The sequence below is a fragment of the Leuresthes tenuis genome, unplaced genomic scaffold (assembly GCF_036924035.1).
Source record: "Leuresthes tenuis unplaced genomic scaffold, fLeuTen1.0.hap1 SCAF_20, whole genome shotgun sequence".
NCBI lineage: Eukaryota > Metazoa > Chordata > Actinopteri > Atheriniformes > Atherinopsidae > Leuresthes > Leuresthes tenuis.
Window position 1 is genome coordinate 14,717,778 of NW_027325374.1, and position 26,580 is coordinate 14,744,357.

A 26,580-nucleotide genomic window follows, 5' to 3' on the forward strand; every position below is an offset into this window, starting at 1 on the left:
ACAAACATGACACAAAACTAATAATGAGGCGACCAAACATAGCTGATTTTATTCCATTTATTTTTCTATTCATACGTTCACTGCTTACCTTTAAATCTTCTCTTTTTTACAATGACTGACGTATTTCCCCAGTGACAATTAAGATTAGAGCATTTTGGGGAGCTTCAAAAATAATGTACAGTCGTACCCAATACTGTTATAATTTATACATTTATCTTTGAAAATAGGAATAAATTTAAATTTTTACAGATTTTCTTTCTTATTCTTTTCTACAACGTTCCTCTTTTCATCTTCCCATGTCACGTGGTGGCGAGCCACGCACTAACCTCGTAGTGATGAGTCTGCGCCTGGACTAAACCTTCTTTGGACACTGGAAGTGAGTGCGAGAGAGAAAAAGAAAAGGTCCACAAAGAAAAAAAAAAAAAAACGACAGTTCGTATTTACAGTTCAGGTATCATTGGTAGAATTTCACAAACTGAACACGGTCAGTGCTTCACTCAGGGCTCATTATCAGGTTAGTTGGAGAGGCAAAGTTTGAGACACAGAGGCACAGTGTTTAGACTAGCAGGCCAGTTTTCTTACTTTCTTTCAGGGTGAGCTGAGAGGTCTGTTGATTTATAGAAACAGGAAAGTGTCACCCAAAAGGTGACCACAAACCCCCCGATGGATAAGGTGATCGTTGGAAATTCAAACATCTATCTTTGGTCATTTGAAAACGGGAATTAAAATGAAGAAATTAAATCTGGTTAAAGTGCAATCACCTTTCAGCTCTGCTGACAGCAAATGTTTTTTTTTTGTTGTTAGCTCTGTGGTTTCACTGTCTAATCACACTGTTGCCAGCCATGTTGGTCATCAAACTTATGTGTCGAGAACAGACGATATACGGAATAAGTATCAGGGTAAGAATTAAGAGCAATACAGTCTGCTGTGTCCAGGTGTCATATTCTTAAAATCAGAAAGACGTAAGTAAATCTGTTGGGGGGAAACCTCCTGTCCAACTAAAAGGCAGAAAGCTGAACTCAGCAAGCCTGCGGCATGAGGTTTCAGGCGTCACGTTGACATTATGAGGTCTCGCGTCCTACAACTCCACTGATGGATGTCATAGTGTATGATTCATCGGTCAAAACAAAAGTCAAACATGTGGATCACAGTTGCGCAATAAGAAATCTGTGTATCCATGCACCACCTGACTCCATCTGGGAAGACGACAAAAAAAAAACTGCACACTCTGCCGTAGCTGAATCACAACCCGCGGACAGGTCAAAGTGACGTCAGCAGTATGGAAGAGTGCACAGAACCCTTCTGAGCAGGTCACATTCAAGCCATTTGTGCACGACGGCAACTCATCCCACAAACTCTCTCTTCGTTCAGCGAGTTCGCCCCACAGATCAAGTCCTCCTCCCACGTTGTGGATTTCAAAAATGTACAAACGTATTTTTTTTTCAGCGGAACAGATCACTGTCGCCCCAATAAATAACTGCATGTGAGTCAAAACAAGGAGGAAAAACCCTGACAGGTTACTGTACACGCTACATGCTAGAGGAGAATACAGGCAGCTGTCCCCAGGTGAGACAAGAAAAAGAAATATCTTCGGACTATAAAAATACCTAGAATCTAGAATGAGTGTAGAAAAAACTTTACATGTACAAGTCATTTACATCCAAGGCCATTTTCTATGGAGTGACAGGTGAAGGAGAGCGGTGAGATGGAGGTGGAAATAAACTGGAACTCGTAGCATATTTGCGCGGAACGCCATGCTGTTTGAAAATCGGGTGAAGAGAATCCAACAGTACGGCTGCAGGTTATCGATTAGTCAAAAGGCAGTTCACACACGCTCTTCTGTCGGTAAAAGAAGTTCAGGGCAGGATTGTTTAACCACACACCCCCCACCCACACACCATGGTCTACTTTCCCGCTGAGCATTATTGCTAACAATGTCCTCCGTGCCTTCCTAAACTGGCTGTAAAAAAATAAAAAAAAACTTCTGTAAATGAAAACTGAATTCATCTTAAGACATGTCTGCAGTCCTGTTTGTTGTCCACATGAAATATGTTTGATTAAATATGGAGTAATATCAGTTTATAACGCATCTTCTTTTCCTAAACACGAGTTTTGCAGTCCACACCAGTCTTAATCGGTATGTCTGCAACAAAAATCCCACACGTCGCCATATTCACACGGGCAGAAAAATAATCTTCATTTATACGACTTCATCCCTTTAACAACAGACGCGTCTTTTTAGACCATCGACAAAAAAAAACAACAATGACATCAAAACATAGTGCAAAGTACATCCATTTGATTCTTCACATACAACTCTTCAAATGTCAGCGATCCAGTAAAAAGAACAGTTTGACTGACAGTAAATCACTTGTGCAGAAAGATTGGTTGGATAAGCTTCCTCCGTTTCACTCAGCAAGAGAACTCAGGAAGCAGGTGGGCTGCAGAAAAAAAAATATATATATATAGATATATATTCCAGAATCACTCATTGGTTTCCCTTCATTCAAGTGTCTGGAGTGAGTTTACAAAGTCGGTGAGAGTAGGTTCAGTTTGTCAGAGAGACAAGAGTCTTAAAGTGATATGCTGGAAATGTAGTGTTTCCCTGCCCACCTGAGACCCAGGACCCTGTTTCATCGTAAAATAAAAAATAGAATAATAATAATAAATCATGAAGTGAATCATAAACCACCCTTCATTTGTGTCGTTGAAGCTCACGAGAGCGACCGAGTCATTCTCTTCACCCCTTCTGGTGTCACCCACCCAAGCAGGTTCCAAACCAAAACACAGAACAAACGAGGAGATGTTGAGCACAAACACACACAAACACACACACACGCAAACACACACAAAACCCTCCAGGCATTTCTCATCTGCAAGCCAGCAGAAATGTCCCTCACTTGGGTTCGCTGACAGCTGAACTTGGTTCAAGGACAGAACGCACACGGGGCCTGATAGGCAGAACACAGCAAGCTTTTCCAACGTTCCGGACACGTCTTAAACCCTCCCCCCCCTCTGACCAGTGCTTCATACGGCCTGTGATTAAAGCGAGATTCAGCGCAGCTCAGGAGACATCAGCTCAGTTACCGCCCCGATCCCAGTGCCGACTGAGCCGAGGCAAATACAGTAAGCAGAACTGATAATTACCTTCTTTTTAAGGCCTTCAGGTAGAACTGATCGTGTTTTTAACTCAATCCAGTCACACCTGGTTTCTCTCAGAATTGAGACTTGGGTCCCTCTAGCCAAATACATGGAAGTCACCAGAACCCAAGCGCTTTCAGGAGGGCTAACACACACACACACACACACACACACACACACACACACACACACACACACATATACAGAGACTCGATTGATATGCAAATGAAAAAAAAAAAAGCTTATTTTTCCACCAACAGTCATGGACTTCTTATAAATCTATATTTCTTCTTTTCAGAGAGGTGTTGGGTGAGTTGAGTGCATTTTTTATTTTTTTTTCCCCCTTTCCGTCTGAATATTTTCACATCTTCTCTTGCGCGTCTCCAATATATTTTGGAATCTGTGGAGACGCTGCAAGTGGCCCCTCGAACTTTTTGGAATCTATTTGACCTCCAGGATGGAAGGGTTGCACTCCATGATGGCCACAATGATTTTGTCAATGTAATCCTGGAGTCTGTAGTTAATCTCCTCCTGTTTGTGAACAGCCTCCATCAACTAGAAATGGAGAAACGGAGGTCAGACATCGGACAAGTGACAACAGAGTAAAAAGAGCAACGCTCTGAACCGATGAGCAAGAGTTTCCTAAACCCACCTCAACACGAGACACAGAGTTGATCTCAGCTGCCAGCGAGTCGGAGAAGGAGGCCGACATCAGATTCTTGGCTCCCTGGATGCTCAGGTTGATGATCTGGCCGTTCAGCTCGTCATTCTGCTCCTTCAGAGTACGGTTGTCCTAAAAAGTCCACATCAGATTTTAATAATTCGTACAAATAATGCAGCTAATGTCGGCTTTCATTCACCAAACGGTGAGAAAAGGGAGAAGAAGCGGGAGCGTTCTGGTTACCTGTTTGAGTCGTTTGATCTCCTGTTCCAACTCAGCTTCACGGGTGCGGGTCTGATATTCCTGCAGCCCTGCGCCGGGGGTGCGTCCTCTCTTTGCCTCGGCCTCCAACTTGTAGAGCTGAAGGTGCTCCAGCTGTTTGCGCAGGTCTTCAATGAGCTGTGGTGAAAGCGTTCAAACAGCAGGAGTAAGAGAACAGTGAGGAATGAGACGCACTTTAGACAGGGATGTTGAACAAAAGCTGTACTATTGCAGCATGGTGCGCAGAATGGTGTTTTCACTGTTTTTGTTTTGGTTCCCACCTCCTGAGTGCACTCCTTCTCTTTCTGGTTTTGGTGACGCTCGTGACTCAGCTTGTCTGCCATCTTCCTGCGCGATTCCGTTTCGTCTTTCAGCCTGTCGGCCAAAGTTTCTGCCTCATCCTGCAGCTTTCTCTTCTCCTGGTAACGAAAGAAGCGAAGCAGACAAAGAGAGCCATAATGACTTTTAAAAAAGGGACAAAATTAACCAACAAGGGAAACACTAATGAGCGACATGCAAGGGCACAGATGAAACGGTTGCAGGAGCTCAACAGAGAGGCGATAGATGTGGGGCGTCATTGCTTTTACCTCCTCTAGTCTCTCGATGTTGGCTCGAAGACATGGAACACAAGACCTCAGCTCACTGTTCTCCTCATCCAGCTGCTGCAGCCTGAGAAACAATGAAATATCTTAAGATGTACAGAAAGAGCACAGCGACGATGTACCACATCTGCTCAGGTTAGGACCGATGAAACTCCACAGAACACACAGCAGCGCTCTGTCGATGGAAGATTAGTGCCAGATGATGGCAGTGTAGAGCCACGATTGTTCCAGCATACATGAGAAATTACTGCCTTAATTATCAACAAACGTGGCTTTAAGACAAACGTTTTTTTCTTTTTCTTTTTAACTCAAAAGTATAAACGTATATGTCGATTTTGTAAAAAAAGTCACAGTGCTCTACAAATGCCCGCTGTTTCCTGATCTCCTCACCTGGCCTGTAAGGTTTCCAGCTCCAGCTCCTTTTCCCTCTCCAGCTTGGTCAGGGCCTCCTTGTGACGTCGAGTGTCTTGCTGCAGCTGCTCATCAGCGTAGAGCTCCTGCTCCTTCAGCTGCTCCTCCAGAGCATTGGCCCGGTGCACCAGCTGAAGATTCTCCTGGCGCAACCGCGTATGCTGCTCTCCCGATGCTTCAGACTCCTTCTCCAGCTCCGCCACTCGGCGCTCCAGGAGGAGCACCTGGAAAGAGTCGTGGTTAGGCTCCATTAGAATGAAAGCAGACTTGTCAGAGGTGTTCACCTCTGTAAACAGAAATGTGAAAGCAGGGGTTTCTGGGAAAAAAAAAAAAAAAAAGAAGATTGCTCGGCTTTGTCACCTTGTCTGTGATGTCGTTGTCAGCAAGTTCCAGGATGTCCCGCGTTAAGTCACTCATGGTGTCCAGAGTCATCGAGCTGTTCTGGAGGAGGTGTCTGAGTGTGGGGAGAGAGAAGAAGAAAAGAAACTCCCTGAAGCCTCTTCAAGTCTGATAAGCAGCCGATTTCAAGCGCAACTTTCTCTGACCAAAGCACATGAATAATGGGGCCTTTCCACTGAAATAATAGAAACTGTTCTGCTTACCTTGCCACTTTCTTGCTGGACAGCCTCTTGCCAGCGCTGAATGAGGAGAGAATGAACAACAGGAAAAATGGTCAGGAAGAGAAAAGGAAAGAGACACTATCTCCTGGTATTCCTCTCAACCCCCCTCTCTGATAGGAGAGGAGCCCCACAGAAAAGAAAAAAAAAAAAAAAAAAAAAAAAAAAAAAAGGAGGACATGTTGAACTGTTTTGTTCACAAAGTCCTGATTTTTTTTCTAATTCAAACTAAAGCTACAACATATTCACACACACAGCAATCTAGAAAACACACCAGCACGGATCAACAGAACTAGCACGTACCGAGCGTAACAGGTTGACACTGACCTGCGAGCGCATTACAGAAACTATAAAATACACAGTTTGAAATTTAGCAAAAACAAGTATGAAGTTAAACCGTGCCCCGATTCAAATTCATACGAATGGAAGCCCGACTGATCTGATTACCCGATGTTAAGTTCCTGTAATACGTAAGTGGGCTCTAATCCTGGATCAGCAAGTCTGCTGCAATAAAGGCCAGATTTCTGAAAGTTTGACTCTACTTCTAGAAGGCATTTTCGCAAAAAAAAAAACAAACAAGAAAAAAAAAAGCATGAACGCGATTACATGAAACAGAAAAACAGAATGAGCAAAATGTTTAAGAACTGCATCCTCGTTTGAACAGATGACAAAAAAAAAAAACGGGAAGGAACTGACTTCCCATTCAATAAAATATCATATACCAGCGTTGCTATTAAAAACAAAAGGTTGCAGATAAGAAAACAGTGTGAGATAAGATGGGACAGATGCACACAACACAACATAACGTGTGCAAGTACAATCCATCAAAAACACACACCATGTAGTGAAGCTAGTCCAACACAGCATGCAGATATTATGAGAACATGCGTGATACTGTATCTAATCAGCACTGCAAGCACATTCACACCGCTGATAGTCAGGAGGTTGTGGGTGATGTGTTACCTAGTCATCTCTAGGAAATTGAGGCGGGTGGAGAGGTCCTCGAGACGACTTATTTGTTTGTGACACTGGCTACAGAAAAAGTCCAGCGCCTCCTCCCTGAGGAAGCTCTGAAAGCAGTCAGGGAGAGAAGCGGGCGCACTGGAGAGAGGAAAAAAGGAGGAGGAAGAGGAGGAGGAGGAAGCGGTGAGTGACGGACAAGAAGGGGAGAGGGGGTGCATTCGGGTAGGAAAAGGACACCTCTGGGGTTGAAGGAGACATCAGTGAATTCCACAGGAGAGTTTAAACCAGTCAAGTGTCTGAGGCTGCAGTGGAAGGGAGGCGTGAAACAGACTACAGTGTGGCTGTGATTTCCCCTCAGGCTAGTGGAAGGAAACTAAAAGTTTCTCAGATAAAGAGTGTGCTGATAGGTTGTGCTCAGATTTGGCAACTTTGTGGTTAGTTCAGACAACCCAGAATACAGTCAAGGCACCGTTTAGTTCAACTGATCAAAACAAGATCTTCATTTCATAGCTGGGAGTCTAACATTTCTTCACATTACCTCCACCAGCTCATTTTTATTCAGGGAGACTCAAGTTATGCAACAAACTGGCACACGTTTCTGTTTATGTAGGCAGAAACGCTGCATTACAGGAACAGACAGAGTCACTTTGTGGCCATGTGCACCGTCATTACTGAGCCATGTTCCTCCAACGGTGCGAGGGAACGTTTAGCTCAATTAGGTCCACAATAACGTGCGTTTGTGCGGAACACAAGTAAAGCAGCCGCGCGCGCGCGCGTTCCGAGTGCTGTGATGTGTCGATAAATGAGCGTGGGCGTGGGTGTGGGCGTGTGCGTGGGCAGCACCGCCACGTGAGCAAGCGGTGAGCGCCGTTGGCCCAAAACACGGTGACGCATTCACACCGAGTGGGTGAAGTTTGTGGGATGCTGTTATGTTTTGGGTTTTTTTTGTGTGTGAATAATTTCTCAGCTTAACCACCCAGCAGATTTCTGCTCAAGCTGCATGGAGAATGTTTCACACACAGTTTTTGACACATAATATATATATGAATGTCACATAATGGTACGGCCCTAATTCGTTTCCTAAAGGTCTTTCTCACCTCCTTACAAAAGAAAATATATCCAACCTCCACATCAATCATTTTACTATAAATACCTGGACCTGTACACAGAGGTGTTATGCAGGGAATATTTGGTATATCCACTTGATTTTTCAGTCACCATAGAGATGACTTACTTGGATATCTCTATACATTGTTATTAATATCCAGCAGCATGCTGTCAGTCCATCTCTCTCTCTAGCTACCTTCATTGGATGAGCTGCTTAGGTTTATGCCTCAAATTAAGGGCACTAACTTTGCTCCGGTGCTGACATGCTGGTGTCAAGTAGTGGAAGAGATGTGACAATCAGGAATACTACTGGCCTGATTCAACCAAAAAAAAAAAAAAAAAAGGTACATTTTTCTCAATATGTTATTATTTTTAATTCAGGTAAAATGTGCGATCAGCACCAATCCAGTTCCAACAGCTTATTTCCACAGTCACTGGGTTAGCACAACCGGGCAGTTCGCTGTTAAGAGCTTCCTGGCAATGGAAATCATGGAAATAATCACCCAAATGGGAATTGTGCATTATCCGGCTTAGACTCCGACTAAAGAAAGGACGAGGGAGGATAAAAAGATTGTAAAAGAAGGAGGGGGGAAGCCAGAAAGAGAGTTAAATATTCAAAAGGAATGGCGCCAATTGGAGGAAAACTAGCGTGCAGGCATGCTTGTGTTTTGCTGAATTTGTGGTCTAAAATGGACACACGACAGAGATGGAGTCAGTCTGTCTTTGTGCTCCAGCAGCTGAGGGGCAAAGCCTCCCAAAGATGCCTGTGATCAACTTAGGTCTGACTGTCCCACAACATCTTGCAACAGATGATACTTTTAAACAGATTCAATTAAACAAATTCCCGCTAAATCCATTGCAGCCCACAACACTGGTTAATGAAAAAGAGGACATTATTAAGCCATAAATCCACATTTTCTTTGCAATACTGACAGTCAACGTAACAGGAACAAATACAAAGTTGCTTTCATCTCATCTTGGCCTTGACCAAAGATAAATAAATAAAAGGCCGCAGACAGAGAGTGAGGGAGTTCTCCAGAAAGATCTTATCAACCTCATACCGAAGTATCCTCGCTGAAAGAGAAACATTTTCTCTGAAGAATGTTAAGAAAAGCATCTAGAACTGGGTAGTACAGCCGACAGTGTGAGGGCGTTGCACTCTTATCTGGAAGGGCTGATAAAATTGTAAAAAAAGAGAAAGCCTGGTGAGATGTTTCTATTTTTGTCCATTAAATAACCTTTGATCTGTGTCCATTTAAAAATGACTTTGTAATCAAAAACTTTCGATATTTCCATACTTTGTTCAAACTTGACCCCAACATTGTGGCAGATGGCCACAGTTGTTTACTAAAGACAGGTTCATACTGGGAGATAGAGCTGATGAGCCATTGAGCTGCTCAGAGGGCTGCGCGAGAGGTGAGTCAGCCTCTCCACGGAGCTTTCCACGCTGTTCTCCAGCAGCAGCTCTGAGGTATTACTTTCCCCGAAGTCCTCAAAGTGCTCCTCCTCGCCGCTGATGACCGTTACAAGGAGTGATTGTGGAGCTCGGCGTTCAGGGGAAAACCTGAGGAAATGTGTGTGTACAGCAAACATCAGAGTTAACTTCAGGTCCATCTCAAACAACACGAAACGGGTATCCAGCTGGGTGCATAAACGAGCACATACGGATACATTTAAGAAACCACAGCAGCGATACAACCGGTCCAGACCCAGAAGCTTGGAACAAACTGGATGTTTCAGTAAATCAATCAACCAAACAAGAACAAATAATCTTTCCAACTGAAGAGCAGCGATCTGGACAAGTTCGATCGCTTGTGTTCAAACTTAATCTGTTAATTCACGTTAATCCCAAAGGCTGCTTCAGCTGAAACAACATGCTCGTTCCTCACAAGTAACGCAAAACCTCAATGGCGACATCTGAGATGTGAGGGGCGCCTTTGTGGGGCTTTGATGTGGGGTCAAGCTTCGAGAAAAGGCCGGGACTCTGGCTCTCACAACAGGGGGGGGGGGTGTTATCTTACACAACTAAAAAACATTGCATTAGATAAGTGCAGAGGTCCTCGCTCCATTGATCTCCTTGATCTTTATTCAATAGGAAAGATGGAAAGGTAGCCTTTCCTGTTGTTAGGTATGTTAAGCACACACAGGATGGGGATGTCAGCAGAAAAGCTAGCTTTGTTAGCATATGATGACATTTTGCTTGCATTACATGACAACTGCAATCAAGATGCCTGATTCAGATTACACAAATAATCACTTTGAGCACTTTTGAGAAAAACTTAAGTGGAAAAGAAAATCATTCAGATAAAACGATAAAACAGTAATGCAGACAACTGTGTCTCCACTTACCCTTTACTCACTCTCTTACAACTTGGCCCATTCTGAGGTCCCTCACACTGAGGGACGGTGAAGAGAGGGAACGCATTCTTTAAACTCCCTCCGCCCTGCCTGGCGTGAAAGCCTCGGGGCAACTGGAGTTAAAACTCCTGACAACCAGAGTGGAATCCTGAAGTTTCACAGATTACACCGATTTAAAACAAAAGCACGACTCTCCAGTTTGGAGAACACAAAAAGGGTCGGAGCCTTTTGGAAGTGGCCACGTCTGCGGTCCTAATGAGCTGCCAATCTCCACCGCTACATGTCAAATGCTGCCCGACCCCCCCCAAAGATTTGAGGCTGTACTGGTAAAGGCTTGACTGCAAGTGCGTTAATCAGATTTGAAGCTAAGCGACAACCAACAGACAGTCCCTGCTGATCGTCCAAGGCCAATGTGTGCTGGACACAGGCGGAGGACAGAGGAGGGAGGGAGTGGGCTAATCCTTTTAGATTCCTAATCCACAGCTCGGTGCATATACTCCTATTCTTAATACCTCTTTGGATGAAACTTCTACCTCAGGTTAGTTCAGCTAACCCCGGTGCATGGAGCCATCTTAATTACACACAGTTTTACCAGTTTTATTTCCAAGCGAGTCGACACTGTGAAAAGAAAAGCGTTTCAAGGTTCTGAAAAAGACACGGCAGTTTTACAAAGCACTACTTGTAATTGATGGAGGCACTGATAGAAAGAAACGGCAGCACTCTCTGCCAGGCTCAAATACAGCGTTTGGTCAAACAGACGGCTGAAATGGGAGTAGAACAAGGTCAATTGAGTCATACAGTGTGAGAATTAAGTTCCATCCAGCAGCACAGTGATGGTATGAATAAGCGGAGGAGAATAACCTGATTAGCTCTTGTCAAAGTAGGACAAAAAGGGAAAACGAGAGAAAAAAAAGAAAAGAAAAAAAAGCGTAAATCAACACTTCCTGAATTCAAGGCTTACATGGAATGGGAAGTCCAAACACAGCCATGTCAAGCAGGCTACTCCAAAGCGTCGTCACGCCGGACAGACAGAGCACACAGTCAGCACATACAGCCAGAGCTGCACTTCCTCTCTTGTGTTTGCCCCAAAGACTAATTCAAACAAGACACTCATGTGAGACTGATAAATCTGGTCTGCAGCAGCTACCTGTCGAAAACCGCTCATTTTTTATTTATTTTTTTTTAAACGGAGGGCAAGTCAAACTGATCAACCTCTGTTTGTATCAGAAGAGCGTTCAGCAGCTCCTGAAAAATAACTATTAAATAAATAACTATGACAACTATTTATGCAGCACGCCATTGATTTCTGACTTTGCGCGACACCGCGGGTTGACAGCTCTGTGTCAGTATGAGACGCCCATCACCTCAGATACCTGCAATGCAGTAATAGACAGTAAAGTAGGTTAGCCCTTTACCATTTTGTCAGCTTGGTAGGGACTGCAGGGGGACTGTGAGGACAGAACAATGTCCATTGCACAAAGCAGATTTACAAAGCTCTGTTATATCTTAGCAAAAGCGCAGCGACTATGAACGCATCACAGAGGTTATTCCAAACCCATACGGATGTCCAATCCTTGCAAATCCAGAAGGGATAACAACAAAACTGCTCACTGTCAACATTAACAGCTTCTGCTATAACCTGCTGACTGACTGAAGACGGGTCAATCTCTGTTTTTGACCCGTTAGATTCAAAACAAACAGGGTGAGGAACGGAACGAGGCGTTTTTCTGCTCAAAGTGTTTTGCGTTGTGCTTTCCAGCTTTCTGAACTCCGGTTCAGTTCTACAGAAAGCTTCAACTTGAACGTCTTCGCCGCTCAAGTTATTCCTCAAACTCGCTGGGACAATTACACGTATTAGCACATTAGGATTAGATCTGAACAGACAACGCTGCAGGCCACAATATGTTCAGCTGATTTCCTAAACACCCGTACACACAGAGGAATTAAAGGCATTAAGTCAATATAGTGGTGACAGTCTACTGCCTCCATTTAATCTGCCCGGTGACCCAAATAGAACTTAAGTGATCCAATGTTGGGCAAGCAGACTCGTAAACCACGTGATCCGTGTGAAAGGTCAGGAGAGGGAAGCCCCGGAGCTAATTCTTCACTGGAGATTTAAAACATATTTTCAGAAGATTATGAAGCCAGCAGCGATTACAAAACATGATACTAATTTGGCTCTCAGTGAGAACACGAGCTTAACAGTGACAAAAGTCATTCAGGGTTCTAAACTAGTCTTTTATTTCACGTGATCGTGTCGGGCAAAAGTTTGGACATACCTACTACAAGTGAAACCGTGTATCCAGGAAATGTGAGCATGTAGACTAAAATCCTCCTTTATGGTTGAGGTGAAATGCATACTGACCTATTTCCACCATCGTCAGGGTCGTGCAGGGTGGCCTCGATGCCGCTGTCAGTCTCCACATCCTCGTGCATCTCCGGAGGTACAAGGGCCCCTGTGTCCTCATCAGTGAAGGTTTCGCACTCGCTGTAAGTGCTCTCAGAGCCCAGATACGCGCTGTCCGTCACCTCATTTTGCTGCAGTCACACAAAGTGGAAAACATTAACAAAATAAGCCCGTCTATCACAAATCCATCACATCTCAATCATTTACAGCAGTGACAACAGGATAAACTTATGACTGTGCAAACAATACAATGCATCTATTGCACTGGACCAATTAGAAGAACAAAATGGGTCTTAAATTGATTTTAATTACAATTATTATGAAACAAAATAAATAGCAATAAAATAAAATAAAAACAACAGCTATTTTAAGATGGTCTATTATAAACTTTCAAAGGTTATTAGTGGATACAGACAGCAATTACGCCAACAATCAAAGAAAGACCAACAGTCTGCTTCCTTTTATATGGCAGCACTATGCCAAACTCAACATCTCTTAGCAACAAGTTGAAACAGAATGGAAAAGCTGAAGCCTTTCCAAACAACAAATACCAAATGGTAAATACAGGATGGTGCCAAAAGGCAACATCTGAAGCTATTAGCAACTACAGACACGCAGTCGGGTGTCAGAGCTTTGAATCAGAGATGGTTAGATGGGTGAGTCATGTTGGAAAGCATAACGTACCCGTCTACACAAAGTGTCAGAAGAAGCGGGGCCCAGAGGGATATCCACCATAACCATTCTCACTAACAGGAGCGTTAGCCTGCTGTAAGAGTCTGATAATACCTCCAGCTAAAGCTTCCTCGCCTTCCCGTCAGAGAGAGCAACAGAGAGCGTACGCTGGAAAATAGGCATGTACCTTGTTCCGCTGCACTGGGTGGTCAGAGTGGGTGGAGACAGAGAAAGTCCAAAGAGTAACACTAGCCAGGTCATCAGCTACTACCAGCTCTCAGCCCCAAGTGAAAATGCCACAGCATCAGCTGAATAACTGTTTAATCTTCCCTGCTGCAACACTTCCTGCCCCAGTGTTACAGCATAAATCATTAAGCCGTGCTCTACCTGCCTACAGCTGCACAGCAGATGCCTATAGTGGACTATTCTATAAACAACCTTAATCTTAACGCTCTCAAATTTAAAAAAAAACTATAAAGCTGTTAAGCAGTGACACTGTGAGAAGAAGGCTTTGGAAGAAGGAACACACAAAAAAGCACATGCTCACATCAATATTAAGAATCTAAACTTGAAATGTACATTAGAAAGTTAGCAATGGGAGTAATAGTTCAAAGGAAAAATGTGCTGGACTTCTGCTAAACACCCTCATTTTGCCTGTTTTGAAAGCAAACAGGGACAGAACAGCACGGCCATTGAGAGAGGAGCCCTTTTCTGCCAGAAACTCGAGGGAAAAACAAGGCAATGGACACAGGTGTGTGGCGACTACTTCAAACACGCACAAACCTCCCCAAAAACCGGCGTCTTCAGCAAACAGCAACCGCTGCAGTTGGAATATTTAATGTGCTATTAATAATTCACACCGTGAGCTGTAACTCACATCTTATTTCCAACACATCAAGGATCTGGAAGAGCTGACAACATGTGAAAATATAGGAGCGAGAGCTTTAGCACGTAGAAAAAGCTTTAAAAAGGAGTTTAACACATCATTCAGAGAAGCCTAAAGTAATTTAGTCAGAGAAGACTAAATTAGGTGTGTCCAAATTAGTTTGGACACACATAATTTAGTAGATTCTACAATACATTAGGCACTGTGCTGATTTTATTGTATTTCTTGGTTTCAAGAAAACTGCAAAAGCATGCCATGTTTTTTTCTGTTGCCCCCCCCCCTCCCTCCCTCCTCCTTCCCTAACAAAGTGACTTAAAAGAATGCATGATTTTATCATTGTATTATAAAGTCATCCAAACTGTAAAAGAGACTGAAGCCAAACTCTTTACTACATGGATTTGCACTTCTGAACCACAACAATAGGGGGCGCTCATCATCGTGCAATGTGTAGCCACAAAACAACAGCCACTGCCCAGGAACGCACAAAGGGCATACGATAGAAGAAACCTTTCAGTCTTGCAGAGCTCAGCAGTACTGGTGGTTAAATATACAAGTTTTGTGCACATGAGAAGACAGGAATTCCAGATATGCCAACCACAACTGTAAAAAAAAAAAAAAAAAAAGGACAAAAAAACAAGACTACACACATTGAGAAAGTCTCGAACATTCCAGCCAATTTGATATTTGTCAAGGAATACGCAAAAGCCTCGTCCGCCAGCTGCCATTTAGTGTCAGCCAAACCAGTGTGTTCAGTTTGTGGAGCGTTCACAGAGTGGTAATGATAACTCTGCAAGCCGCTCGGTGAATTACAGCGGGAAGAGTGAGAGTGCACGTGGAGTTCAGCCAGTGGCCTTCACACTGCGCTGCTGTGTGCACCAATGGAAACAGAAAACACAACAACTGGACCACATACACAACAAAAGGAGAGGCTAAGCCTCTTGTTTGGCTCCTCACCTCATCGTACTCCTCTGGACAGCCCACAGCTCCATCCCCTGGACTGTAGTTTACACTGTAGAGCTGTGGCTCTGGGCCTGGAATTATCAGAGGAAGAAGGCAGGTTCAGTGTGCGTGCAGAACAAACAAAAGTCAAACGGCAACAGGAGCTCAACAAACACGGGGGCCGCGGTGCAAAGTACAGACGTCATTGTTCGAGCAGGTAGCCAATATGTAGAGAGAAGGGTTGTAAAGTGACATCGAACTACAAGCAAACAAATGGAAACCAGTCTTTTTTATCCCCCTTAAAACACCATTCAGAACTCATCCTTTGACACAGTTAGATAAGAGAACACACACCTTTGCTATTTAATGGGAAATTAATTGAAATACGAGCAGAAATTCATTTCATTTGCACAGTGATGACGCATAAAATGTGAAATTAGAAACACAGGAGACTGTGACATTCTTTTGTCTGGCAAAGACAAGCAAACTCTTATATTACTTCACACATATTACAGGTGTTGTTTTGTATCGTCCTCTTCCTTCCACAACCTGCTGCCAGCTGGGCCTCCAAACATAACCCAATGTCATATTCCTGCAGGTTTTCTAACTACGAAACTAGTCCTTTATTCAAACCGTGGTCGAAACAACTGATATTTTTCCACCGTGTGATCCCTCAAGTGTGCAATCAGCACATTTAAAAGGCCCTAACTGCCCCGTGTGAGCGTATTTATGGGCGATGTGACGGTAAACACTGAGTAACTTTTACACTCGCATTTCACGAGAAAAAGAATGTCCAGCAATGAGAGTACAGGCAAAATAAAACCATAAAAAAAAAAAAGAAAGAAAGAAGCAGCTCGTATACATTTAACATTTCTCATTAAAGGCCTTCGGCTGAAAGAGCGGTAGTGTAACCTGAGATGGACCACTGAGAGTCCCATCAGCCATTGCAGCTCCTTTATCTAGTAAACAGAGCTGTGAATAGCACCCAGCTGAGAGAAAAGAACACAAACACAATTCCAATGTGCCAGCAGGCCCGAGGGTTTTTATGCCCCTGGGTCTTATGCAACCCTTTGCTTTTCAATGCTAAAAGACAGTGGAGGCTGCTAAAGTGAAATGAGTGCTAGACAAAGGGGATGGTACCTGAGACGCTTGCTTCTGTTGAACAACACACCTGCACTCTCTTAGCATACTGTCAAACTGTCAGAGAGCACATATTTTCCTCACCAGGTTCTGTTATTCCAGGCAAAGGGGCTTCCACAGCCTGCAAGCGTGCCCTCATTAAAAAGGTGCAATATGACTGTTACTGAAACTGGACCTCAGGCTGGAACGGCGGGTTTTGACCACTGTTCACGTCAGAGGCGCTCACGATGGGGGCGGATGGATCTGGCGGTTGGAATGATCAATTGTTCCGCTGAAAAGCGACGAGCACACTGGAAATCTGTCAGGAGCATGCGAGCGACTTGGGAAGTCACAGTAAAGGTCTGATCCTCACACAGCTATGGGAAACGCTCCTCCAGCAGGAAATATCTGATTCACTCGTCACATGAACGCTGAACACTGATGTTATGGTTGAGAATATCTTTGAATGCACATGCAAAAAGGTATGTTTGTGCTTTCTCTGTGATTTTACAACAACGGTGACTAGAAGGAGCCATATTAGGCAGAAACAAACAGGACAGGGCCTAGTGAATAATTAAAGTGAATAGGACACTCCACCCAAACCTCGTGTGTCTCTCTGCCTCTGCTGCTCTGAAACCTCGCCAGTAAGCCCATGATGTCTGTGCATCTCATGCTTTCCAGTGCATGACTTATTAATGATCTCAGTAAACAGAGCTGTGTAACCCAGAAAGCCTTGAGACGGAATTCGAAAAAAACAAAAATCAATACAATTGGTGGGGATTGAGTCAGCAATCGCACTGTTGCAGTCACTCTCCGATGAGTGTATTAATCATTCAGTTGCATCCTCACCTCGGGGTATCGAAATCCAACATCTCAACTCGTGACCCATAGGAAACAGCTTGCATTTAAAGTAAATCAAATGTTTCATTTACAAAATGAACGGAAGAGTTTCCAAAAGTTGAACGGGAGACGACATAAATCTGAGTCCTGAAACCAAACAACTTGGGTCAGTCCTTCTTCTTTGCTCTCAGAATCATTCATCTCGGCTGAGCAAGAGATGCACTGCAGTGACAACACAATCTGACACTACGGGCAATGCGGAGAGATGGAGCCAGATGCCAGAGAGTAAAGCAGTCTGTGAACATGACCGTATAAACAGTGCTGCAATTTGTGGCAGAAACTTTATCGCCTCATTTGGACAGGTGCGTAAAAAGAAGGACCAACATAAGGACTGAGGTTTGTCACGAACCACACAACTACTTTTCTAATAAGATCTGGCAGCATTTAAGGTTGTCAAATCCCAACAGAGACAACAAACAGAGGGGGAAGCGTTAGCAAGAAAAACAATAAAACAAGATCTATGGTCCTCACCTCCGTTGCTGATTGCAGTGATTCCACGGTGGAAGTCCTCAAAGCTGATGACCCCGAGGCCACTGGGATCCAAAAACTTTGTCAGATCCTTCACCTGGAAGAAATAAACAGAGCCTTCAACATTCATTTCACCATGGCAACAGAAGAAGAAAAGCCTTCTCCCATGAAGCCATCGTTTGTTCTGCCTAGCTGCTTTGAGATGACGTAATATATGATGTAAGGGGAAGTTTTCAGCAAAAGGGGGGAAAATTACTTGGCAACCAATATTTGCATTCCAACTGCAATGCAAAAAGCAAACCATATACAAAAGAACAGATATGCATCTTAAGATACCAAGAACTGGCACTTCAGGTCATTACGCTCACATGGCAGGTAAATACAGAATTATGTGGAGTCCAAGCATATGCTGATTACAGAGCAGAAAACTGGCAATAAAACCCTTCTGACCTGCAGAAGAAAACTAACTTTTGCAGATGTCAAATGTTTTTCTTTATTGGATTGAGGGCAGTAGTGAGTTTATAAAGGATTTTAAAGTGTACAAAGGGTGCAGTCGTTAAGCTGACCACATTATGACAGGAAAAACAACAAAAGCAGTGACTTTCTCACAGATACTTTCCAACCTAAAGGTTATGTGGGTTACCCGAATAACTGACAACTTGGTATCACGGCTGTGATTGTGTTAATTTGAATAATATTCGGAAACGCAGCCGTTTGTGCACAGCGGCTGCAGCCGAGTGCGAAATAGATTACATAAGTGCACCTATATAACAAGTCTTCCCACCATCTGTAACTTGGCAACCAGCTTGTTGTTTTTTTTTGTTTTTCTTTTTTAATTTTAGATAAAAAAACCCAAACACGAGCATTCATCTGCAAAAATCACCTGTGCCACCAAGCTGCTAAAGTATATTCACACATATGAGTAACTAAGTCACATGTCATCCATCTAAAAATTGCACTGAACCATTATTTTCAGCGTTATGTCAGACATGCATCACCGACAAATCAACTGTAGCCGTGTGGGAGCCTGAGAGAATTTCACACAAGGCTGCAGAGGGTTTGGTTATCTTATTCCTTGAGAAATTAAGTTCACGATGTGATAAAAATGATTCTGTGTGTGGCTTCTCATGTCGGCTGCACATTAAAACAAGCTGATCTGCTTAGCAACGCTGAGCTCTGAGTCAAGAGGCTGAAAGGCTGAAAATCTTAATAAAGTGACTCAAACAACCCCCCTGGCTTATGATCTGGGTTTGATGAATTAAACCCAGCTGTACTGTAAGGAGAGAAGGGGCGTCACTGATCTCACTGAATGGCGGAGACACCGCAATCTTTAGTTTAGTGTGTTACATCAAGGCCCATCAAACTCTATACTGGCTACATATTCTGGGATAATAAAAGATTAGTGCGGGGTTTTAATTTTTCTAGAGTGAACATCTAAAAAAAAAAAAGGCATACGTGGCTAAGGTTAGTGGTTTCCAACTCATAACGGAAGATCACAGTTCAAAAGGAAATAAGTGTGTTCCATGCAGCTGCTCAGAAACACCTCTGCTGGGTGAGGTGAGAAACTGGGGCGTTACTGGAGAGCCAGCGGTGACACTCTGATGACATCTTTTGCATGTTTGCTATAAATAGCAGGAAAGTGGCATTTATCAAAATGCCTGCAGAGTTTACTATAACAACAACTCACCACTGAACAAGCTGCCGAACGGAACACTTGTAAGCTGCCATACTGTGGAAGCTACCCGTGGCCTACATCCGGGTCGACTCTACAGTAGTGCCAGGCCCCTGAGGTCCTGTCGGCCCGAGCCCCGGCGGCTATTCCTAGGTCTAACCTAAAAACTAAAAGGTGACTGTGATTTCAGCAGAGTAACTGGTAAAGCTGATAAAACTGGAAAACTGTTCTGAGATAAGCACGCTACTCAAGACCAGCCAGTCCTGTTAGGGATTTACTTAATCTGACATCAAGAAATCGCACTTTAATTCATTTTCATTGGAAGACGGAGTTAGAAACTCGTACGCGACTTTCAGTTCCACTGCTCAGCGGCGCAGCAAAGGCTGCTGTGGTTTTTCTGTTTCCTCTATTTGTGTCTAATCAGTGCCGGGACACGCCTGACCGCCCCCACACAGACCACTGTTGTGCATAACCCCGTGGAGAAGGGTACCCTGCAGTGACTCTCCCTCAAAAGGACATCTCACTACAGATCGAAAAACAAAAACCTCGGACAACCACAATTAGAAAGCACAGAGGTTTGGCAGAGTTCATGTAAAGGAAAAAGAAAAACGGAAAAAAAAACACTGAAAAACTGAAAAGACATGCACACAAACGTGAACTCAAGAGAGGGGATGTGTTCGGCATTGGGACATTCCATTGTGGATTAGCAGGGCAGTACATAAAAGCAGGGGGTGAGGGGAGGGAGGGAGGCTGGCCAAAGTAGGGTCGCTGGTGTCGGCTCACAGGGGAGACGCCATCACAATGCAGTTCAGCGTGGCCTTTGTAAAGAATCGTGGTCCCAACCAGCGAGGGACTCGTGATTAGAAACTTGTCAATCAAATTTTGATGCATATACGTGGGACTTTTTCCCCTCTTTTGAGATCATATATTCATGAGAGGACTAACAGAAGAGTCCTTTGATGGATGGCAGCAGGTAACTGGTTTACATGTTCCCAACATGGTCCAGAAATAACTCGAAACCACAGCAAAAACAAGATGGCCGAACATTCATCTCATCCAGGAAAATGAGAGAGGAATCTCGGAAATTTAATAAAATGACACGCGGAAGGATTTCAGGTGAACATCTGATTAAAAGCTCTCATTAGCAAGCATTGTGTCTGATTTCTCCAAAAGATCGAATAACTGAAGCCCTGTTGTAAGATCCTACATTATGATGATCGTATTCGAACCACACACACACAAATCGGACGAACACGGCCCCCGTCATTTCCTGAAATAGTTCTGGAGGAAACATTTGCGTGCTTAACGTACAGCACCAGCAGACATCCATGCAAATACCTCATGAATACTTCCCTGCTGTTTGACAGGTGGCTTGGAAATTTGCAAAGAGGTAAAGGATAGCAGAAATGCAAATCCTGAAGTGTGACAACATAGAAAAAAAAAAAAAAAAAAGAAAGAGAAAAGTCTATTGTGAAAAGGCCCGGCAGGGACCAGGTTACATAAGGGGAAACTCATTTTGTTGAGGTTAGACACTAAACCACATGTTCTACATCAGCTCATCTAAAAATCCCCGCGATATCAAGATCCTCCCTTTAACCGCGCCTCCAATTGTTTTTGTCATTGTTCTTGAGTCATTTCTAGCCACAGAGATGTTCTCAACCCTAAGCTAAATAAAGGTGTTGCCTCTGATGCCCAAAGAGCAGTTTTGCAGATCAGTTTCGCTCAGGTGTGGGAGGTTATTCAAACTGTGTGTTATCTGCAGACGACTGTAATACAAGGATATCAGCTCAAAGCTTATCCAAATATGAAAAGCACATTCAGATATATTCCCAACTGATAGGAGCCGAGTGAACCACTTGCCACCACAGCAAAGAGTCAATCCTAATGTGCGTGTGTGTGTGGTAACCTTGTTAGATCAGTCCTGGCTTTCTTACTGATCCTTGTATTTAGATAGCGAGTGCCAAATCCACTGAAAGGTTACATTTATTATACAACATTCCACAAATTCTGAAAATAAGTGCGCCTGCTGTCTGCTGATTTACCGTAAATCCTTACTGTAAATGAAAAGAATGGAAGAACAGGCCAAAACCCTTTCGTCTCTCGCATGGATCGCGAAAGTAAAGAAATCCGAGTGGTTTGCTGTGGAAGCACATATTAGCCTCTACAGCTCTTGGAAACCAGGCTATCCGATAGCCAGCACACACAGAGAGGGCAAGTAATCAATCTGCACAATCTGGTTAACAGTCCAAGGTAAAGCTTTCAGCTGCAGAGATCCAAAAAGAACTGCAGGAACGACAGTGCAAGAGGTGAATTCTGAACAGAATAACAGTAAAACAGACAACAGACAAGCTCTGGTGTCGTAAAACATGCCACTGTGAGCATTTTCTTGCAAATCAACAAGGATAACCAGACTTACATGGGACGAACATGACTAAAGTTCGGCTCCTTGGTCCCTCAAAGCAGAGCTAAGGACAGTTAGTGGACAGCAAATAAACCATGAAGCATCTCTGACTCAGGAAAATGCATTTTATTCTTAATTCTACACAATTCTGTGGCTGGGGAGTCGCAGATACCCATTGCTGGTCACAGGACACAACAGGAGATGAGGGATTAAAAAGCACTAGTGAGCGCGTGTCACACTGTGTGTAGACACATGCACTTAAATGCTCCGTTCAAAAAGCGCTCAACGGTGAGGCAGCTTTAAGCTGGTTAATATTTAGTAAAAATCAACCATTTCACCAAATCTGGTGACACAAACGTGCTGTTGGAGAGAAGCTAACAGACGCTACGCTTTTATGATCTGGCTGCTTCAGAGCTCATGTCCAGTCGTCCCAAGCAGGGAAATAGATCATTTCAGTTTCTGCTCAGAAAACAAAGCTGACAGATTCTGTCCTTTTACTGCAATTTGCAAAAGGGGCGATTCTTGTAAACAACCGCAAAGGCACGCGTAAAAGACCGCGTTCGGAAATTAAACTCGAGTAGTTTCAGCTACGAAACATGTGTGATCTCTGTAAAAGGTTCATAGTTTCAGCTGCGGTCGAGGCCAACGACTAGTTGCGCCGCGCTCTAAAGTTTCACGTTGAACAGGTTCAGCTTTTTAAACAAATCGTCTCTCAACTTTGTTATAAAAGCTGGCCTGCCGCAGAGGGGAAGGTGCAACAAAAGGTTGAGGGTCACGGGTGGAGTGACGAGCAGCAGTGATACCACAAGAGATTATTTGTAATCTCTCACCCTAACCCAGACCACAGGGTATGCAAACAAATCCAAGAGTCTCTCATTTGATATGTGGAGGAGTTTCCACCCCCGACAACAATATGCTCAGATTCATCTGGATGATAACCCGAATCCTAGCTCTTAAATGCTCGCCAAAAGATACACAACACACTAATCCAGGTATGGTTTGAATAAATATGCTGCACTACTATCATCTATGCATTTCACACAAAGCATTATGAGCGTCTGAATGTACATTAGTGCCAAAGAAGAGCGTGTTATTGCTTTATAACATGCTGGGGCAACATAAAAAGAAACTCAGGACCCAGTTTTCACAGCAAGCATTCAAAATATGTCAGGAACTCCAAGTCAGTCATTCAGCTGGCCACATAGGTGAGGATAAAAATGATTGCAAACTTTAAAACGAGTGAAAGTGAAAGCAGTGGATGGAGCTCAACTGATTGAATTAAACCGGCCTCCTGCGGTAGGCCCTCTACAGTCACGCAGAAATCAATAATAAATGGAGCTGTGTATCATTTTACATGGAATTTCACTCAACATGCACTGAACAAGACGGGCCCTCAAAGGCAGAGAGCGCAAGGAAAAAAAAGCTTCTCACCTGATCGGCGCCATAGGCAGCCGCAAACTCCATAAACTCCTCAATGCGAACGAAGCCATCTCCATCTTGGTCTAAAGCGTCGAACACGGCTTTCAGCGGAGAGACATCTTCCTCTCTCGTGTGAACAGCTGACACCATTGGCAGTGAGTCGTCTACCACCATCTTAGACAGAGAAATAGTCTCCACAGCCTGCTTGCTGCTAGTCCAGTCGGCTTCAGGAGAACAACTGCTCACGTCTTTGACTGAAAAAGCCAAAGAGGTCTCTTCATGGCATTCTGAATCAGGCTGGTTTGAGTTCGTCAGCTTCTCCTGTTCCCCCTGCTCTGCTGTCGGACTGGGAACACTTTCATCCCGTACACCCTCCTGTGGTTTCAAGGCCCATGGTTCATCACTGCGGATTTCTTCAACAGTCAAGCACAGATCCAAAGCCATTGCCTTGTTCCCCTGACTGTTGGCTTCAGAACAACTTCTGTCCTCCATCAAATCCTTGGAAATGTCCTCCAAGGAAGTACTCGCACTGGTGAGATCACCCTGAAGGCAGCCATCTTCAGCCGGTGTCAGAGAAGAGGGTTCGTCTGCCAAACCCAGAGAAAGTGAGTCATTCTCACTTTGATTCTCTGGAGGAAAATTGCCAATTAAAGTAGTTTCTGCGTGTGCCACCTCTGAAATCCCTGATGATACGTCTAATGAAGCATCCGTGCAGGAAACAGAGGTGGGACTGGCTGGGCACAGGCTCAGACTGCTGTCAGATTCTGGAACCTCTAAATCCAACAAAGGCACAGATCCTTCAAAGCACTCCTGTGCTTTGCCGATGTGATTATGCAGCAGGTAGTTCTCTGGTAATCCTTGCAGGGTAGTGCTACTGGTTATGGGCAGATCAGTCACTTGATCAGGGAATAAAACGTTGTCTCCGGTTTCAGGTGACAAAGTCTTTCTGCTCTGGAAGGGAGGGAGACCTGCCCGCTCCTCCTGAGGCAGTTCTACCAGCTCCTCAGTGACACCCTGTGGGTTCGACTCATCTGACGACTCCTGGGTGAAACTAGAGTGTTCATCAGAGAGGAAATCTACCAACAAAAATGGATCGCCTACGTCGGTTTCGGAATTCCTTTCGGAAATCTTAAACGGAGAGGATGGCACACTGAGGCTTATTAGCTCAGCCTCTCCACTGAGCACATCTGAGCCCTCGAAAGGAGAATCCTGTGTAAGAGTCAGCTCCTTGCTGGCAGAGTTTTTCCCAATTACATCAGCAAAGTTGGGAGAAAAGAGCCAAGCCAGAGTGCAGTCACTGATTTCATCAAGACCTTCATTTTTTTCCGTGTAAGACATTTCTTGTATATGAGCACTGTGGATAGAAGCTTGGGGGATTGTGGGGTGTCCTTCGTCAAATATTAAATCCCCACAAGAAAAAGTAGAGACATTTATCAGGTTGTCCAAGTCTACAGACTTATCCAGAAAGCCACCCTCTCCCTCGGTTTGTTGGAAGGTTTTCTCCTGACCAGCTTTCCTGAAATCCAAACCCGTCTGGCCAGTCTTGTTTTGACAAAGCACACCTCCATTGTCTGAGTCCAACGTTTGAAATCCCAGAGGAAATGGCTGTTCTGACTCCCACTGTGCGTGCCCCAAAGGGCCAGACAGAACCGTCGGCTCCATTTATTTACTGGCTCTTCTCTTTTGCATACTTGAGAAAGCCGGGAATGTTTTTATCTGACCGCTGTCGTCCAGCTCATAAGCTTCGATGCCATGCTTTCAAATGGCAATACGTTTCTCCTGAAATAAACTTGAGAATTTGCCGCAAACGTATCCTGCCTCCCACAACTAGTTGAATGTGATGTTTTACAGAGAACTATACAGCGTGAAATAGTTGCTGCAATCTTTTTTTACACGTTTGTAGAAGCGGGTTTAGAAACGGTCCCAGCAAGGCGGCGGATGAATACCAAATCATTTCAACATTTCTAAAAAAAAAAAAAAAAGATTTAAAAAAAAATAGAATGTTACCCAAATACACAAGTCTGAAACAAAATAACTTTGCCTTACTGCATATCATGTGGACACAAAGCGGTTTTGACTCACTATTTGTTTTTCTGTCATGGCAGGTTCACTCCTGGTTGTTGCCAATTTTTCGGGCTTCGGCACGTCCAACATCAACATGCTTCACTTCGGTGGACAGATGCTAGAATGCCAACATAATGTCTGAGACCTGAACAGGCACAGCTATCAAAACCTCTCGCCTGTTTGGAACAATAATGATACGAATTTAACGCGTTAAGTCAGTCTGTTAAATGTTTGTCAACATTAGCTTTCTTCGATCATTATCTAATCTCGTACATCTCAAGCTAATTTGCTAATGAGCCGACAAGCAAAGCGAGGAAACGGCGTCACCAGCTATACTCAAACCGTAATCAACTTCCAGCTGTTAGAAGTTCACAATTTCATCACAAAGCGGCCAACCACATGCAACACCGATCGCCTTTCTTCAAATGGGATTATGCTAGCAACTAACGTTAACTCCTCCTTCGAGCATCTCGCTTCTCTTGTGTCATTGGTCGGAGAAGCTGCTAACTGACTAGCTGGCAAAATTAGCCCACTTGCTAGCTAACACGTTAAACATTCCAGCTCCCCCCCTGCTCAGTTATATGAAACCAAATGTAAGCTTTACACTTTAAAGGGGTTCCCTTATGACACAAGCTGCTGCCTCAGTCGCAGTCGAGCGCGATTTCCTCTTTTCCGTGCCGCTTTCCAGCGTCAATCCACCTGTGTCAGCCAAGCCAGGCCAGACGAGTGACGAGCCGAAGCCGTTTTTTTCCTCCTCAAATTCCTCTGTTGTCCTCGTCTCACACACCCATCTGCCTCTGTGTCCCCTCGTTCCAAACCATCATCGAGCGACTGGGGTGTCAAATAAGGCAAAGAAGCACCATCATATGTGAGACAGTCCACCGATGTTGATCGCTGACGACGAAAGCTCTCGCATCAGCATCAGCAGTGTCCCATCCTCCTCCTCCGCCTCCTCCTCCTCCTCCAGCCGCATACACACACCATTGACGTTTCACGCAAGCGTACAAAATACCCCGCAGTATCCCTGGCATCGTCTGTTGAGAGTTTCTTGTTTGTGTTTGTGGACAAAACTCAGTGTTACTTGTGGAAAGTCTTGCTTATGCACTTTTGCTAGAGACTGACAGCATTTGAGGAACAAACACCAAGCGCTTAAGGGCAGTCATCACAATTTGGGGTTAGACAGTCAGTCGCTCAACTTCCATTCTTGGTGAGACCTCAGCAGTGTGGATCCACCAGTGGTTGAACGGATGCGTCTCTTGACCCTAATAACTCAGTAGTTGTTTTCTTAAATAAACATAAAAAAGAGACCTTCAAGTCAAAACGTTCACTGGATGTTAATGTAGTGTTTTGGCGCCCCCTTCTGACTTTAACTGTAACTGTTTGTGACATCAGATTTCGGTCACATAAAAATGAGCTTTAAGCAAAAGTTTTTTTTAAAAAACATTGCTTATTGTGTACAGAAATTCCTCCAGTATTTCCCTTTTATGTATTCTGTGTTTTTATGCATTGTGC

At 44.1% G+C, this 26,580-nt stretch overlaps 1 protein-coding gene across 1 annotated transcript; it reads right to left on the minus strand.

Moving 5' to 3' along the window:
• Positions 1 to 97: 97 nt before the first annotated feature.
• Positions 98 to 26,018, minus strand: rab11fip3 (RAB11 family interacting protein 3 (class II)). The gene is made up of 14 exons (XM_072372929.1): positions 23,017 to 26,018; positions 17,516 to 17,609; positions 15,041 to 15,117; positions 12,487 to 12,659; positions 9,129 to 9,327; positions 6,657 to 6,913; positions 5,679 to 5,714; positions 5,437 to 5,530; positions 5,056 to 5,300; positions 4,651 to 4,732; positions 4,345 to 4,482; positions 4,046 to 4,201; positions 3,794 to 3,934; positions 98 to 3,696 (listed from the first exon to the last, which is right to left on the minus strand). Exons 1-14 carry the CDS (start codon positions 24,664 to 24,666, stop codon positions 3,583 to 3,585), a joined length of 3,456 nt encoding a protein of 1,151 aa, XP_072229030.1. The 5' UTR covers positions 24,667 to 26,018; the 3' UTR covers positions 98 to 3,582.
• Between the last annotated feature and the right edge of the window lie 562 nt (positions 26,019 to 26,580).

Coding starts and splice junctions, on each gene's coding strand:
- rab11fip3 (XM_072372929.1), bottom strand. CDS start 24,666: ATGGAGCCGACGGTTCTGTCTGGCCCTTTGGGGCACGCACAGTGGGAG. Junction 5,531..5,678: donor TCCAGCAAGAAAGTGGCAAG/GTAAGCAGAACA, acceptor CCCCACACTCAG/ACACCTCCTCCAGAACAGCT. Junction 5,301..5,436: donor ACAACGACATCACAGACAAG/GTGACAAAGCCG, acceptor GACTCTTTCCAG/GTGCTCCTCCTGGAGCGCCG.